Here is a 13,889-nt window from a genome sequence, read left to right as displayed (position 1 = left end):
AGACGAAAGTTAGAGAAGGAAGTGGACTCACTCTGATCTACGATGGACTGAGGCTTGCCCGTCGTTCTTTTAAGCGACTCCGAGAGCGGTCGCGTGTGGTTTCAGCCGTACGCGATCTATGCGACCCGGAACAGTCCTCATCCATTAAGGCTTTGACCGGGATGTTCTTTGGTTAAATCTTATGTGGTACCGCCTGATTCGACTTCTAATGGTTAAGTGAAGTGTTTTCTTCGCGGTACGGTCTGGATTCGTAAATATTATGAAGACGAGCTTCGGCTTCAAAGGGTTAACCAGCTGATTTTCGTAATGGTGAGGTGTAGTGTTTTCTTCGCGGTACGGACTGAATTCATAAATAATATTCAGACGATCTTCGGCTTCAAAGGGTTAACCAGCTGATTTTCGTAATGGTGAGGTGTAGTGTTTTCTTCGCGGTACGGACTGAATTCATAAATAATATTCAGACGATCTTCGGCTTCAAAGGGTTAAGCATGTCAGCGCCTTCCTGAGTGTTCTGTTTTCTGAGACCTCAGATGCACACGGATAATGGCTCCTCTTGTGAGGCTTCTCATCACGTATTTACAAGCAGGATCGCCTCTAGGCGTCCCAGAGTTGAGGCAGGTTTGTGTTCCGTACTATTCTCTCTGACCTGCAATATCAGAGTCGGCCCTGAACATCGTTGACCCCTCCGCACACACAGAACGATGCATTTATTGTTAACATTTCCATGAGCCCGCAGCTAAGGACCACCTGTTACTCCCATGTTGTGTAAGTAACACCCCGGTGTTCTACCATCTGCGCAAAAAGTTACGTAGTTTTTGTTGTTGATGTTCGAATGTTTCTTTTCACGTCCGCGTTCCATTAGGCATTGAAGCCACTCCAGTGACCACATCGAGCCATTGTTCGGCGAGCCTATTTTGCGGGTTGGTAAACGCGGCCGGAACTGACAAGTCCTCGTACAAAGAACACTTATTCGTCATTAACGCTACTGATTAATCTCTTGGCCATATTCTTTTAATTGGACTGAAATAACCTTCCCGCGATCTTTTTTTTATATAGGATACATCTGGCATTTACCACCCTTTGACTTGTGTTGTTATTCCAGGACCGGAATTTCGGAATTGTGTTCGTATCTGTTTCTCGCAGTTCTTCTCTGCCCTGTTCCCACCCTGAAGAAACATGTTTCTGCCTCCTCTTAACTTCATCTGTCCTTTATTTAATACCAAATAATGCCTACCAAACAAACTAAATATACAATGAAAATGACTGGAATTATTAATCAACCATTCGGGAATGAGAAAAATATTTTTGTGTACGATAACGTAAATATGCGCAGGGTTGCGAGCACTTTTACGCCTCATTTCCAGTATTAAAGGTATAAAATCATAAAAGACGCAGTACGCATGCGTGAAGACTTTTAGTTGCAAATCCTGAAGACAGCAGACTACTAGGAAGACCTAGAGGTAGACAGGATTGCGTTTAAATTGACGTTAAAGAAACATTGCGAGAGAGCATTGGATTAATCTGGCTAAAGATACTGGTTAGTGGCGGACTGTTGTGAGCACGGTTATGAACAGATGTTTTCCATATCCGGCGGAGAATTTAATAACCAGCTGAGTGACTAACAGCTTGTGACAGAGAACTCTCCATGGAGAAATATTGTTAGGCAATTTATGATTTCGCTGTCCATTCTTAGAATTCGACAAATTTTGTAATTGAATGATAAACACTCGCCAAATACTAAGAATCTAATGCGAGAGCATCAGGAATCAGTTGTCTTCTCGAGACCGGCTCACTGGCTCATGAATTATACGGAGATAAGCAAAGAAAACTTGTTTATAAGTTCTGACAAGATGATTACACAGTGGTTTCATCTTTGTCAGTAATCGCCCTGACTTCTAATGCATTTGGCCCAACGGCTCATAAATTTCTTTGATTCCATAAATATTAATGATATGTATCGATCAGTTATTGATGACGATAAAGTCTTGGATTATATTGTTTTAACCGACCATGTATCCTAATCTGTCTGTGGCTTCACTGCGAAGCACAGAAATAAACTATCTTGGAAGATCTACACATAGGATAATATTAAAATGTATTTTACGCGAGTGCGTGCTGCATTGATCTTACTCACGATAGATAGCAGTGGCGGTTGAAAAAATGACTATGAACTTTCGGATCCCATGAAAGCAAGCGAATTTCTTGACTGGGAGAATGAATGTTTGTTTTTGTGGAAGGCAGTGGTAATATTATGCAATTTATTCCATAATTAACTATCTTTATTATTAATCCGAAGTTAGATAGTCTCAGGTACTGACAGCGAGAGATCGATCTTTCGTCTTTTATCTGCACACTTAAAATAACAGTACATTTTATTCGCTAAAAGCTAAATTATCAACACGTGTCCATTAAAGTGAGCAGGCTATACAAATATGCAGGTCTGTTCACGGCGACTGTTTCTTACATTCGTTTTTTGTTTTGTAAAAATATAATCGCCATATGGATAGTTTTTTAACCGCATTTGGATGTGCATTGTTTGGTATTACATTTTCTGAGTCGCAAATTACAGGTGATTCCGTTATAAGAAGGGAGTCATTAACTGACCCCGTCGTTAAACATTCTACTGCTGACAGCCGTGCTAATTCCTCCGTTTACACGGTCAGTATTTCGGCAAAACAGCTGCGTGAACTTGGTACAGCACTGAAGTTGCGATTATTACATTATAATAACACTTTCAAAAGTGTTTGTAATAATAATTCAATTTTATATTTTAACGCGCTGACTCATCAACTGGAATCAGCAGCGCAAGATAATTAACTAAATACAAAGTTTCGAAAACTAAGTAACTTAACTAGATGGCTTAGGGAACCCGAAGGTTCATCACCGAATTCACCAAAGCCCTCCACCGGACCCTGTTGTGGTCCAACAAAATCCAGTCTCCTTCAACTCCTACCTCCGATAGATCCCGCCTGACATTATCCTCCCATCTACGTCTAGGTCTCCCCAGAGGTCTTATCCCCTCAGGCTTCCCAAATAGTGGACCCAACCAACCAGATGGTTTACGGAACCCGAAGGTTCATCACCGAATTAACCAAAGCCCTCCACCGGACCCTGTCCTGGGCCAACAAAATCCAGTCTCCTTCAACTCCTATCTCCCATAGATCCCGTCTGAGATTATCCTCCCATCTACGTCTAGGTCTCCCCAGGGATCTCTTCCCCTCAGGCTTCCCAAATAGTGGACCCAACCAACCAGATGGCTTACCGAACCCGAAGGTTCATCACCGAATTAACCAAAGCCCTCCACCGGACCCTGTCCTGGGCCAACAAAATCCAGTCTCCTTCAACTCCTATCTCCCATAGATCCCGCCTGAGATTATCCTCCCATCTACGTCTAGGTCTCCCCAGCGGTCTCTTCCCCTCAGGCTTCCCAAATAGTGGACCCAACCAACTAGATGGCTTACGGAACCCGAAGGTTCATCACCGAACTAACCAAAGCCCTCCACCGGACCCTGTCCTGGGCCAACAAAATCCAGTCTCCTTCAACTCCTATCTCCCATAGATCCCGCCTGAGATTATCCTCCCATCTACGTCTAGGTCTCCCCAGAGGTCTCTTCCCCTCAGGCTTCCCAAATAGTGGACCCAACCAACCAGATGGTTTACGGAACCCGAAGGTTCATCACCGAATTAACCAAAGCCCTCCACCGGACCCTGTCCTGGGCCAACAAAATCCAGTCTCCTTCAACTCCTATCTCCCATAGATCCCGTCTGAGATTATCCTCCCATCTACGTCTAGGTCTCCCCAGGGATCTCTTCCCCTCAGGCTTCCCAAATAGTGGACCCAACCAACCAGATGGCTTACCGAACCCGAAGGTTCATCACCGAATTAACCAAAGCCCTCCACCGGACCCTGTCCTGGGCCAACAAAATCCAGTCTCCTTCAACTCCTATCTCCCATAGATCCCGCCTGAGATTAACCTCCCATCTACGTCTAGGTTTCTCCAGCGGTCTCTTCCCCTCAGGCTTCCTGATGCACACCTCTTGTCCCATCCATGCGTGCTACATGCCCCGCCCATCTCATTCTTTACCCTGACAATTTTGGGGGAGGAATGCAGCTTTTTAAGCTCATTATTAAGCAGTTTTCTCCGAAAACAAAAGTGATAATGAAACTGTTATTTAGCGACATCGAATCAATTGAAAAGGCTGTTTAGTGGAATTAGATCTGGAACTGATTATGTATGAGCTACAGGGCTAAAGCAAACAGTTTCCGGATTGGACCGCGATTTGATGTCCCACTGTTCTCTTTGAAGTACTGAGGAAAATCACTGAATACGAAGAGAACTTGGTTTTGGTGTCGCGGAATTGGCAAGTGAGTCCAAAGTCAAAATCGACGCTGCTTCCGGGTTGGGCCGGCCCGAGAGACGTTTTTGAAAAAACGTTTCTCTGGGTTCTGTCATATGTATTTTCCCTCCACGCCACCCGACACACGAACAGGAAGTCGTAAGTTTGTACGCGGGTAATCACCTGTTGCTTGGAGTGTCGCCTACGAACGTGGTGCATGTGGAAATGAGCCATCGCCCTGCTGATCCGTCGACGTCCGGTGTTGGCATGGCAACGGCCAATGATGGAGTAGCCAAGTTTAAATAAACTAACTGTCACGCTGAAAACTTCGTGCCCTGTACAGGTTCTCGTGGTGAGGAGTATGAAAATGACTGTCTTTGGAGTGTTTAGCTGCCCCCAGAAGACGCCGGTCTTCATACTAACATCAGTCTTATCCCGTTTTGGTTACGAGAATTAAAATTATTTTTATCCGGTTACATGTTCGTTCTTTTGAAAATATTCTGATAAAATGTGTTATATTTTCGTTATTATTTTTATTATTTTTCTCTGATATTTTCAGTACCACGACGTTTAGCCTTATGAGCAGTCTTCCTGTGTCCTGCACTGCCCTTAAAAAATTTTATTTATTCTTTATAGGCAAATACATTATCTGCGAGCCTTGACACTAGTTTTCGAATGAGAATGGTTTTGTAAGCGGTACTTCTTGTGTAGAATGTGACTAAATTTTTGAGTAGTTCTTCGTTTCGTTTAGATAATTTCAAGATGTCTTCCAAATAGTATGAAAAACAACACCTTACGCTCTGACCCATCTCACGCTGATTAACCCCCGCATTCAGAGAGCGTCTTTATACGTTTCAGTACTCTCAGTTTCTGAACGCGGTGGGTGAGTCACCTCAAAGTGATCCGCTATTCATTGTCATTTGCTCCGAGTCCGAGAAACAGGTTTTCCAGCAGGATTATCGGTTTGATGCCCTGTGTTACAGAACGAGTTTCATGTTGGCCGTTCCTTTATATACATGAGGCTGGAATGCGTCCAGACCCTCCCGGTTTTAGCGTCGTGTCGCATGCGTTGGGTGAAAACGTCCTTGGATCTGAATGGAGGTAGATTCTGTAATGTCTGGAGCACGTGAGAGGGCCAGTAAATGTTATAGTGTTTGTGTGGGCGTTGGAATGGAACTTGCAGACGCAGACTGACCGGCTGCTCACTGCAGTGGCTGTAACACTTCAGAGCAAGTTTAATTAAGCTGACGGCTACTCAGCCAAGACATTTACCGGCTTTTATGGAACCAAAATGTTCATTACCGTTTTCACAGGACCCCTGCACTGGGCCAAATGAATCCAGATCTTTCCACTCCTATTTCATTAAAAAAATTAAATTAGGTACTGTTCTCTTATCTACGTGTGACATGCAACTTATCAGAAAAAAAACCCTCACATTGGCCATTTTAATCGGTGACAGTCTTACCATTTCGTACATTGACGGTGTCTGACAACAGGATACTGAGTGGTGAGGAATCAACCGGAGAAGGGATGCAATTAGATAATATATAATGAGGAGCTTAGCGGTCAGAACACTAGCCTTGTAATCCTGGGGTCCCGGGTTCAATTCCGGTGGTGCTCAGATTTATAACTTGTGTTGGGCAAGGCCGTGGTCTAGGCAACACGGAGTTTTCCTCCGTGGCATCCCAACAATTATCCCATTCACACACAGAAGAAGGCAATGGCAAACCACTTCTGGATCATCTGCCAAGAACGTATATGAACAAGTCCCAGTCCGAGAAAAGGATGGAAGGATCCTGTTCATATGGACCTGTCGTCAGACAGAACACTAAATAATAATAAGATGAGGTGGTCTAGCGGTTAGAACGCTGGTCTTGTAATCCTGGGGTCTCGGGTTCGATTCCCGGCGGTGCCCGAATTTATAACTTGTGTTGGGCAAGGCCGTGGTCTAGGCATCACGGAGTTTTCCTCCGTGGCATCCCAACAATTACTCCATTCACACACAGAAGAAGGCAATGGCAAACCACTTCTGGATCATCTGCCAAGAACGTATATGAACAGGTCCCAGTCCGAGAAAAGGATGGAAGGATCCTGTTCATATGGACCTGTCGTGAGACAGAACACTAATAATAATAATAATAAATCACATGAGGATGTAAGGTACTGGGCATGTAGCACGCATGGGACAGGTGAGCAGTGTGTACAGACTCCTCTACGCGGGACAAAATAGAAAATCCGCGCTATCCAAACACCAAAGGAAGTGAGGAACATCGTGACAGCTTAACGCACCCTGACTTGTAAATCTTCGTGCTCAGACCTGGATACAGCTTCACGTTACGTCAGCCTTTGTTCTTCTGGCAGTGGGCACTTTGGGGACAAATTCGAGGTAGCAGACGAGAGATTGTCCTGTCTGTCGTTCCACACTTTCTCCGTGTTCTTATCTTCTGAACCGCTCAGCTGTGGAGAGAGCACAAAAAATATTTATTCTCTTCCCCCCCCCCCCCTTGTGAGCGCGGTTACGACAGATTAACACGTATGAAACGTATTTAATATTTACACACGTCAATAATGCCAGCTGTCAACGTCGTCAGTGAAAATATTTTTTTTCAGCAGTCGGAGAAATATTACGACCGTGTAAATTAATATGCAAATGTAAACTCTGGAAAGTAAACAATTTGCCATTGTGTGATGGAATAACAAATCACACGTATTTGTACGTTTATTATGCTGTTCACACATTACACATGCGATGGGATAACTTAGCCAGTGCGTGCAGTGGCTGCCCGCGGTCTGGATGGCAGCGATTCGATTACCGGCAGAAGCAGGAATATTCTCTCTTCCCCACCGCTTCGGAGAGGTTCTTCACCGATCCTCGAACTTATGAGCACCACTGCCTGTTTTCCAGGGGGTAAAGTGGCCGGAGGGTGAAGCAGACTACACATCTATCCGGTGCCGTGGTTAATAATGTGCGGAGCTATGCCTTCCTTTTGTCGAACGTATGCAGACCGCGGTGCTTGACTTAGAGTAGGAAAGGAAAATAATTGGCCTCTGGAGCGGTTCTGACACGTGGAGGTCCGCCTAACACCATCATTTGTATTGCGACTACCTAACTTAACCTAACTTAATCTAACCTAACCTAACTTAACCTAACTTAATCTAACCTAACTTAACCTAACTTAATCTAACCTAACCTAACTTAACCTAACCTAACTTAACCTAACCTAACTTAACCTAACCTAACCTAACTTAACCTAACCTAATTTAACCTAACCTAACTTAACCTAACCTAATCTAACGTAACCTAACCTAACTTAACCTAACCTAACCTAAGCAACAGGTCTTCTGTATCTGACGACTAACGCAATTTTGTATTTTCCGTTCCTGTGGGAAAATCATTTGTCATCGAACGTCGTAGTCGAGTGGTTAGCACTCCTACTTCGTATTTATCGAGTTACCGGATTAAAATCTCAGGCTTTTGCCTTAAACGCACCGTAAATTAGACCACGACCGCTTCCTTTCCTGTCAATCCCATTTTCATCGCTGAGTATCATTGTGTCATTCGACGCTTATAGCGTCGTTAAATATGTACAATGTTTGTTCACGCAGACAGGTGACTTTCAGGGAAATAATTACGCAGTACAGAACTGAAACTCCAAACGTAGTATCGACGGATTATCGTCGATTGCCTGCAATATGGCGGCCGCCCCGTTTGTCTTAAATTCCATTTGTCAGTGCTGGGCTCATTTCCCGATAAGACTTGTTACTCACAGATGGTTGCAGTGACTATGGCTTGATCCTGTTTCGGAAACAAATCTCTTTTAAAAAGCATCCTAGTATACATTTACCAAACAGCTTCTCCGTGAGTCGTTATGAGGTAGTGTAAGGTTGACCACGTGCTGTCGACTCGGGTCTCAGGGATAAATAGGACACTGTATTTGTTTGCTTCGAATATTCTCGTGAATGAGGCGCTTACAACTGTGGAGAATGTGCACGTGCCGTCCCACTTGGACCACAGGATGGGCCACACGAGCTCATCTTGTGTCTCCAAACAGCCAAGTTTTCCGTTCGCTCACACGTAATTTGAACGCCAACAATTTTTACATAAGACATAATTAATCTCCTATGAAGGTCAGTATTGAATTTAGGAATGAATCAACGAAAAATAGTTATTAAATAGTTATAATTACGTCGAAGGCAAAGTAAGCGTGGAGCTTATGTCATGGACGTGACGCCTAGGTATCAGGAAACAACACGATGCTCCAAATCATTTTGAAACGCACTGGGGAATAGGCCTCAGTGTCTTTACCGTCAGGCTGTCCGCCTTAGTACAATACATTGGCTTACTCAGTGCGTGTGTGTCGTGGGAATCCCTAGGTTCTACAGTCGACGTCACGTACATACACGTACGTAATGCAAACAATCGAACTAGCAAAGCACATACGTTCTTGCTAATACGTACATACATTACACGTCTTGTAAGCCCCAGGCCACGTATTAGTACCTGCGTATATGCACCACCATACGTGTAAGACCGCCACCAACATTGACATGTAGTACACACTTAATATGCCACGCCCTCTTGTAATACAAACCTTCTGATCTCATTATTTAATAGCTGTCATAACTCTAAAACCTATTTTAAACTAGTACACTTGTGGCATACGAACGATTCATTTGACTCTGCGATTGGGCTACTGAAGACAACCACGCGTGCCTGTTGTTTGTAATTTTTGTTATGTAAGTGCTTTAAGTACAAATGTCACGTCAGCGAACTCTAATTCATAACATGGTTAACAATTTGGCTAATTTATAAATTGTAAGACTTGAGGTTCTCACAGCGGTGAGTATGAAGATTTCCGTCTTCTGGGTTGTTGCGCTGTGTAGTCTGGTCGATGTTAACCAACGTTTCAGAGGTCATACTGCCTCCATCATCAGAGTATGAAGATTTCTGTCTTCTGGGTTGTTGCGCTGTGTAGTCTGGTCGATGTTAACCAACGTTTCGGAGGTCATACTGCCTCCGTCATCAGGGCGATGAATATGACCTCTGAAACGTTGGTTAACATCGACCAGACTACACAGCAGAACAACCCAGAAGACGGAAATCTTCATACTCTGATGACGGAGGCAGTATGACCTCTGAAACGTTGGTTAACATCGACCAGACTACACAGCGCAACAACCCAGAAGACGGAAATCTTAATTTATAAATTGTTTGCTACATTTGAGTAAATGTCCGGTAAGTTTTGCGTAAATGTCGTTTGTTTACTAAATTGTTGATAATTTTGAAGTCTCCCAAAACGAGATGTTTTACAGGAAACCACGTCTTAAACAGTAGACCCAGACCTTACTTAAGGCCTCAGTTGACGGTGATCTCTCTTGTTTGTTGCAGATCTGCTTATAGAGTGTCATGGCGTCAGTATCAGGGCCGTCTTTACGAATAGCCGCCCTTATAGGCGTGGCCGTCCTCCTCTGCATTCAGTTCACCGACGCTGGTAAGTATTTTTTCCCCATTAATACCTTTCTTTTATTTCCTAAATTTTTTTGGACGTTGTGATTAACAAAACTGTCAAATCTGAAGAATTCTAAAATGTTATAAGCCAGTGCCTTGACGTTTAGGTTTGTAGGCGTGTTTGAATTAGCATTACATTATTTAATATATGTATTTCTTATAAAACTATTATTAATTACACATTAAAAATTATCAGGATCGGAACACGCGATGCAATTTGCTTGTCGTTCGTTTTGTATTGATGTGAAATGCAGTCTCTTAGCCTACTCTGGGAAAGAACACATTTAAAATTGTTTGAAAAAAGTCTCCAGGAAAATATAAGAATCTAAGAACAAAATAGGAACACGGGCGGGAAAATTTAATATTCTTACGGTAGTGAAGTATAGGACGCCATGTTGGATTGGTCATGTGACTAAGACGAAGAGTTCGCGTCGAAGACTGAGAAGGAGCTGAGAGGATAACATTAAGATGAACGGAGGTGGGGGATGTCGAACCTCCTGCTATCTTATTGTTATAATCATTAAAACTATTATGCTACAGCGTGAACACGTTGCGAGCTAATCACCATAATTTTTTACACAGACGTAATCAAATTTCATCCGGGTTCTGTTCCAACTCACGTCTTTCGTGGTCCAAGAATGACAGAGACCCCTATGCGCGAACAGGAAACATCAATTCCTCTTTTCACATTTTGAAGCTTAAGTGCGTGTTGGTAAGCTTTCTACCGAGTGTAGCAGAAGTCTCTCAAATGCCATATTTCTTTTGTGGCATAGTTTGGCTTCGGTTTAATTGTTCTCTCGTGTATTGCATTCAAACTACGTAGAACTGTTACCAGGATTCGTATTTACAGAACGTTTGTAGGTGGCCCCTGAGTAACGGATCACATGACCTATTTGGATTAATTTCAGTACACTTGTAGTAAACACACCAGCAGTGATCATCGGTCCCAGGACACGAGTAACATTGTTAATTGACTTCCCCTGTATAGCCGACCCCACTTAGGCAACTGCTTTTATGAACACTGTAACTCAATTACTATTCTACAAGCACTGAACAAATATTAAGGTACTAATTGGATTGTGTACAATTTTCGTTTAAGAAACACGCGTTACGTCTTTAATAGAAATCCATACATGTAGTAAGAAAGCGAGCTTCGCCTTATTTTATCAGATACTTTGTAAATCAGCTAAAAGCATTTCCGGCCTTTAAAATACAGACTTTAACCATCTCCGTCAAGTTCTCTTCCCTTCTGCTGTCTTGCCATCCATCTACAAATTCATTTACAAGCGGCCAATCGTCTTGTACACTGAACTGATAAAACACGATGGGATGATGTCCTCTAAACGTTTAACTGTATTACAGAACACGCAATAAACCTCTGTAGATACTGCAAAGAATTGAGTTTTATTACTATATATCCGTCTTCGACTCTGCTCGTTGCATTTACGTGTACCTAACGTCCACAGATCGGCTGCAGATAGCAATAGTTAGAATCGATCTGACTGTTCTCTGCTTTGTACGTCATTACAAGTAGTCGCTGATACGTCCTCCCAGAACATTGAATGGGATTGATAAATATCCACCTGTTTCTTGGTCGTGTAATAAATGCACTGTACACCGTTTATTTCTCCATCTCCATCTGTTTCGTATACCCCGATGGCAACGTGATTTGTAACCAAGTTGCCTACTTAAAATAATGGTATTTTATTAGACATTAGACTATTTATATAGACTGATACATGTGTTTCTCTGCCCGGTGTGATCATTATATGCTAGTCACTTCAGTCTGGATTCAATGAACTATTGAATCCAGTCTGAAGTGACTAACATCCGGCAAGTGACTTAAGAGTCCAGGTGTCTTTAAGATGTCATCTGTGAGTGATAAAGTGTTTGATGTACGTTTTCATCGGAAGAGAGGACATGCATTTTCTTGATAACGTCTTGTCATCAAATCTGGTCTCTGATTGGTTACATGATAGTAAGAATATCGCCGTCTTTTCTCCATTCTCGGTTGATTTTATAACAGCATTAGTATTTTTATTTGGAATACGACGAGTCAGTGTAACATATGATCTATTCGAATGTTACATATGCCCCGAAATATTATTAGTTACTTCACTAGTTTGTCTCAGTCTTGTATAAAATCTTGAATTACACCTTATAATATCCTACGACTGCTTTACGTTCATAGCAGTTAATCACATTACTTAAAAACGTCTTCTAAATTATTTATTTATGGCGGAAACAAAGCTCGTGATTATTCGAGTAATATTTACGGAGTCTAAGGAATTAAAACTTTGGAGCAGAGGGGCTTGAAATTTGTATTGAACAGCCCCGTGAAAATATCCGAGCCACGGGTTCTGGATAACAAACTAAACGGCGACCATATTAAGAAACAAATATTTTATATTTGCGCTGGGAAGTTTGTGAGGTTAGGTCGCCACATGCAATCTTCAACAACATTACGTCAAAACTTAACATCGCTTCAAACTTTCTGCTCCAGAAGATCTGATACAAAAGTCCGTTAATATAAATTTAAATTTGAACTCGAAGAATCATCTCTCCTCACAGCGAGAGGACATCCGTGTATTTCAAGCTCTGTTTTAATTATTACAAAAAATTTGTTATGTGATGGAAGAATATCAACACGTGTGTCTGTTTCGTCATCAGCAGTGCGCTGTATAGACTAGAATTCTGCCTCTAACAAATCGTTTTAGTTGAATAGGATGCTACCATCTTGCTAAGCAATTATAAACCTTCAACTCTTAACTGCCACAGTGACAATTATTGTAGTTAATTATTCCACTTGGTTATCATTTGTCAGATTTATATTTTTCGTGGTGCTGATTTCCGACTTGCGAAGTCCGCTCATGTTAAGAGCCTCCAGTTCATTTACCCGAACGTTGTAACAAGAAAAGATGTAAAACATCCGAATATCTACGGTAAATATTGAACATTTTCGCGACAGTGTTACTGTAAACATGACAGCACAATCATTATCAATATTGACTCAACTTTTTACTAACTCGTTTTTCTAAATCTTTTTATGTTTTGAAGTTGGTCATTGCCCGTATTAAGAGGAACCAAATTTCAGGCATGTGTGTGTGTTATTCAGAGCAGCAATATGGATGATCCTGTGTCCGACTGCCGTGTTCTGACTGGAATTCCAGCGAAGTAGGAGGAGTGTGTAGTCTCCGTTCTTACGAATAGTTAAGTTCGTGGACACAGTTCTTAAAGCGAGTAGTAATTTCCCACAAGAACAATGTAATGCATCAGTAGGTAACAAAAAATTAGAAAAAAAACACAATTTCATTGCTTGAAAAGGAAAATACAAGGAACATAAACATGCCAAATTTTTACACATATATAAATATGTTCTGTAAAGAAGAATTGGGAAATATAGGAAAATATGACAGGAAAACTGTGCGCTTTCTCACTGCACCAGTTGCTTTATTCTGTTTTCTGTTTAGCCTTAAGCAATCATACGTAAAGAATTTATCAAGCTTCAAATGATCTCTGTCGTTAATGAGATTTTATTAAGATAAATTGCACCGAAATAATTTTATTTGTATTTGCGCCTTGGTTAACGACGCTGTCAGTAGCTGAGGTTACACGGCGTCGAATTATGGGAACGAATAGGCACGGTTACGGTTGAAAGCGTTCGATGATTAAGGCTTTGACCGGGATGTTCTTTGGTTAAATCTTATGTGGTACCGCCTGATTCGACTTCTAATGGTTAAGTGAAGTGTTTTCTTCGCGGTACGGTCTGGATTCGTAAATATTATGAAGACGAGCTTCGGCTTCAAAGGGTTAACCAGCTGATTTTCGTAATGGTGAGGTGTAGTGTTTTCTTCGCGGTACGGACTGAATTCATAAATAATATTCAGACGATCTTCGGCTTCAAAGGGTTAAGGTACCATCCCAGAGCAGCAAAATAACCACGAACAACCTCGGTCAATGTTGTGGCCTATCGGATCAACACTAAATTTCGTGCTGAGATATTTCTATGTTGGAAGTCCTTTTTAATCCTGAATGCACAGCA

The 13,889-nt window shown here is 42.1% G+C and overlaps 1 protein-coding gene across 4 annotated transcripts in view; it reads left to right on the top strand.

Annotated features, from left to right (window-relative positions):
- Positions 1 to 13,889, top strand: part of LOC110835067 (uncharacterized) — a 114,930-nt gene that overhangs the window by 54,662 nt on the left and 46,379 nt on the right. For all 4 annotated transcript variants that reach the window (XM_087351284.1, XM_087351285.1, XM_087351286.1 and 1 more), the window contains exon 2: positions 9,728 to 9,830. In XM_087351284.1, coding sequence (XP_087207410.1) covers positions 9,746 to 9,830 — 85 coding nt within the window. In that variant the 5' untranslated portion in view covers positions 9,728 to 9,745. The remainder of the gene's footprint in view (positions 1 to 9,727; positions 9,831 to 13,889) is intronic.

Source organism: Zootermopsis nevadensis, unplaced genomic scaffold (genome assembly GCF_977971745.1).
Source record: "Zootermopsis nevadensis isolate Lab colony 2312 unplaced genomic scaffold, Znev_1.0 Znev_ptg000019l, whole genome shotgun sequence".
Lineage (NCBI taxonomy): Eukaryota > Metazoa > Arthropoda > Insecta > Blattodea > Termopsidae > Zootermopsis > Zootermopsis nevadensis.
The sequence above is the reverse complement of the archived record's forward strand: the minus strand, read 5'-3'. Positions and strand labels throughout refer to the sequence as shown.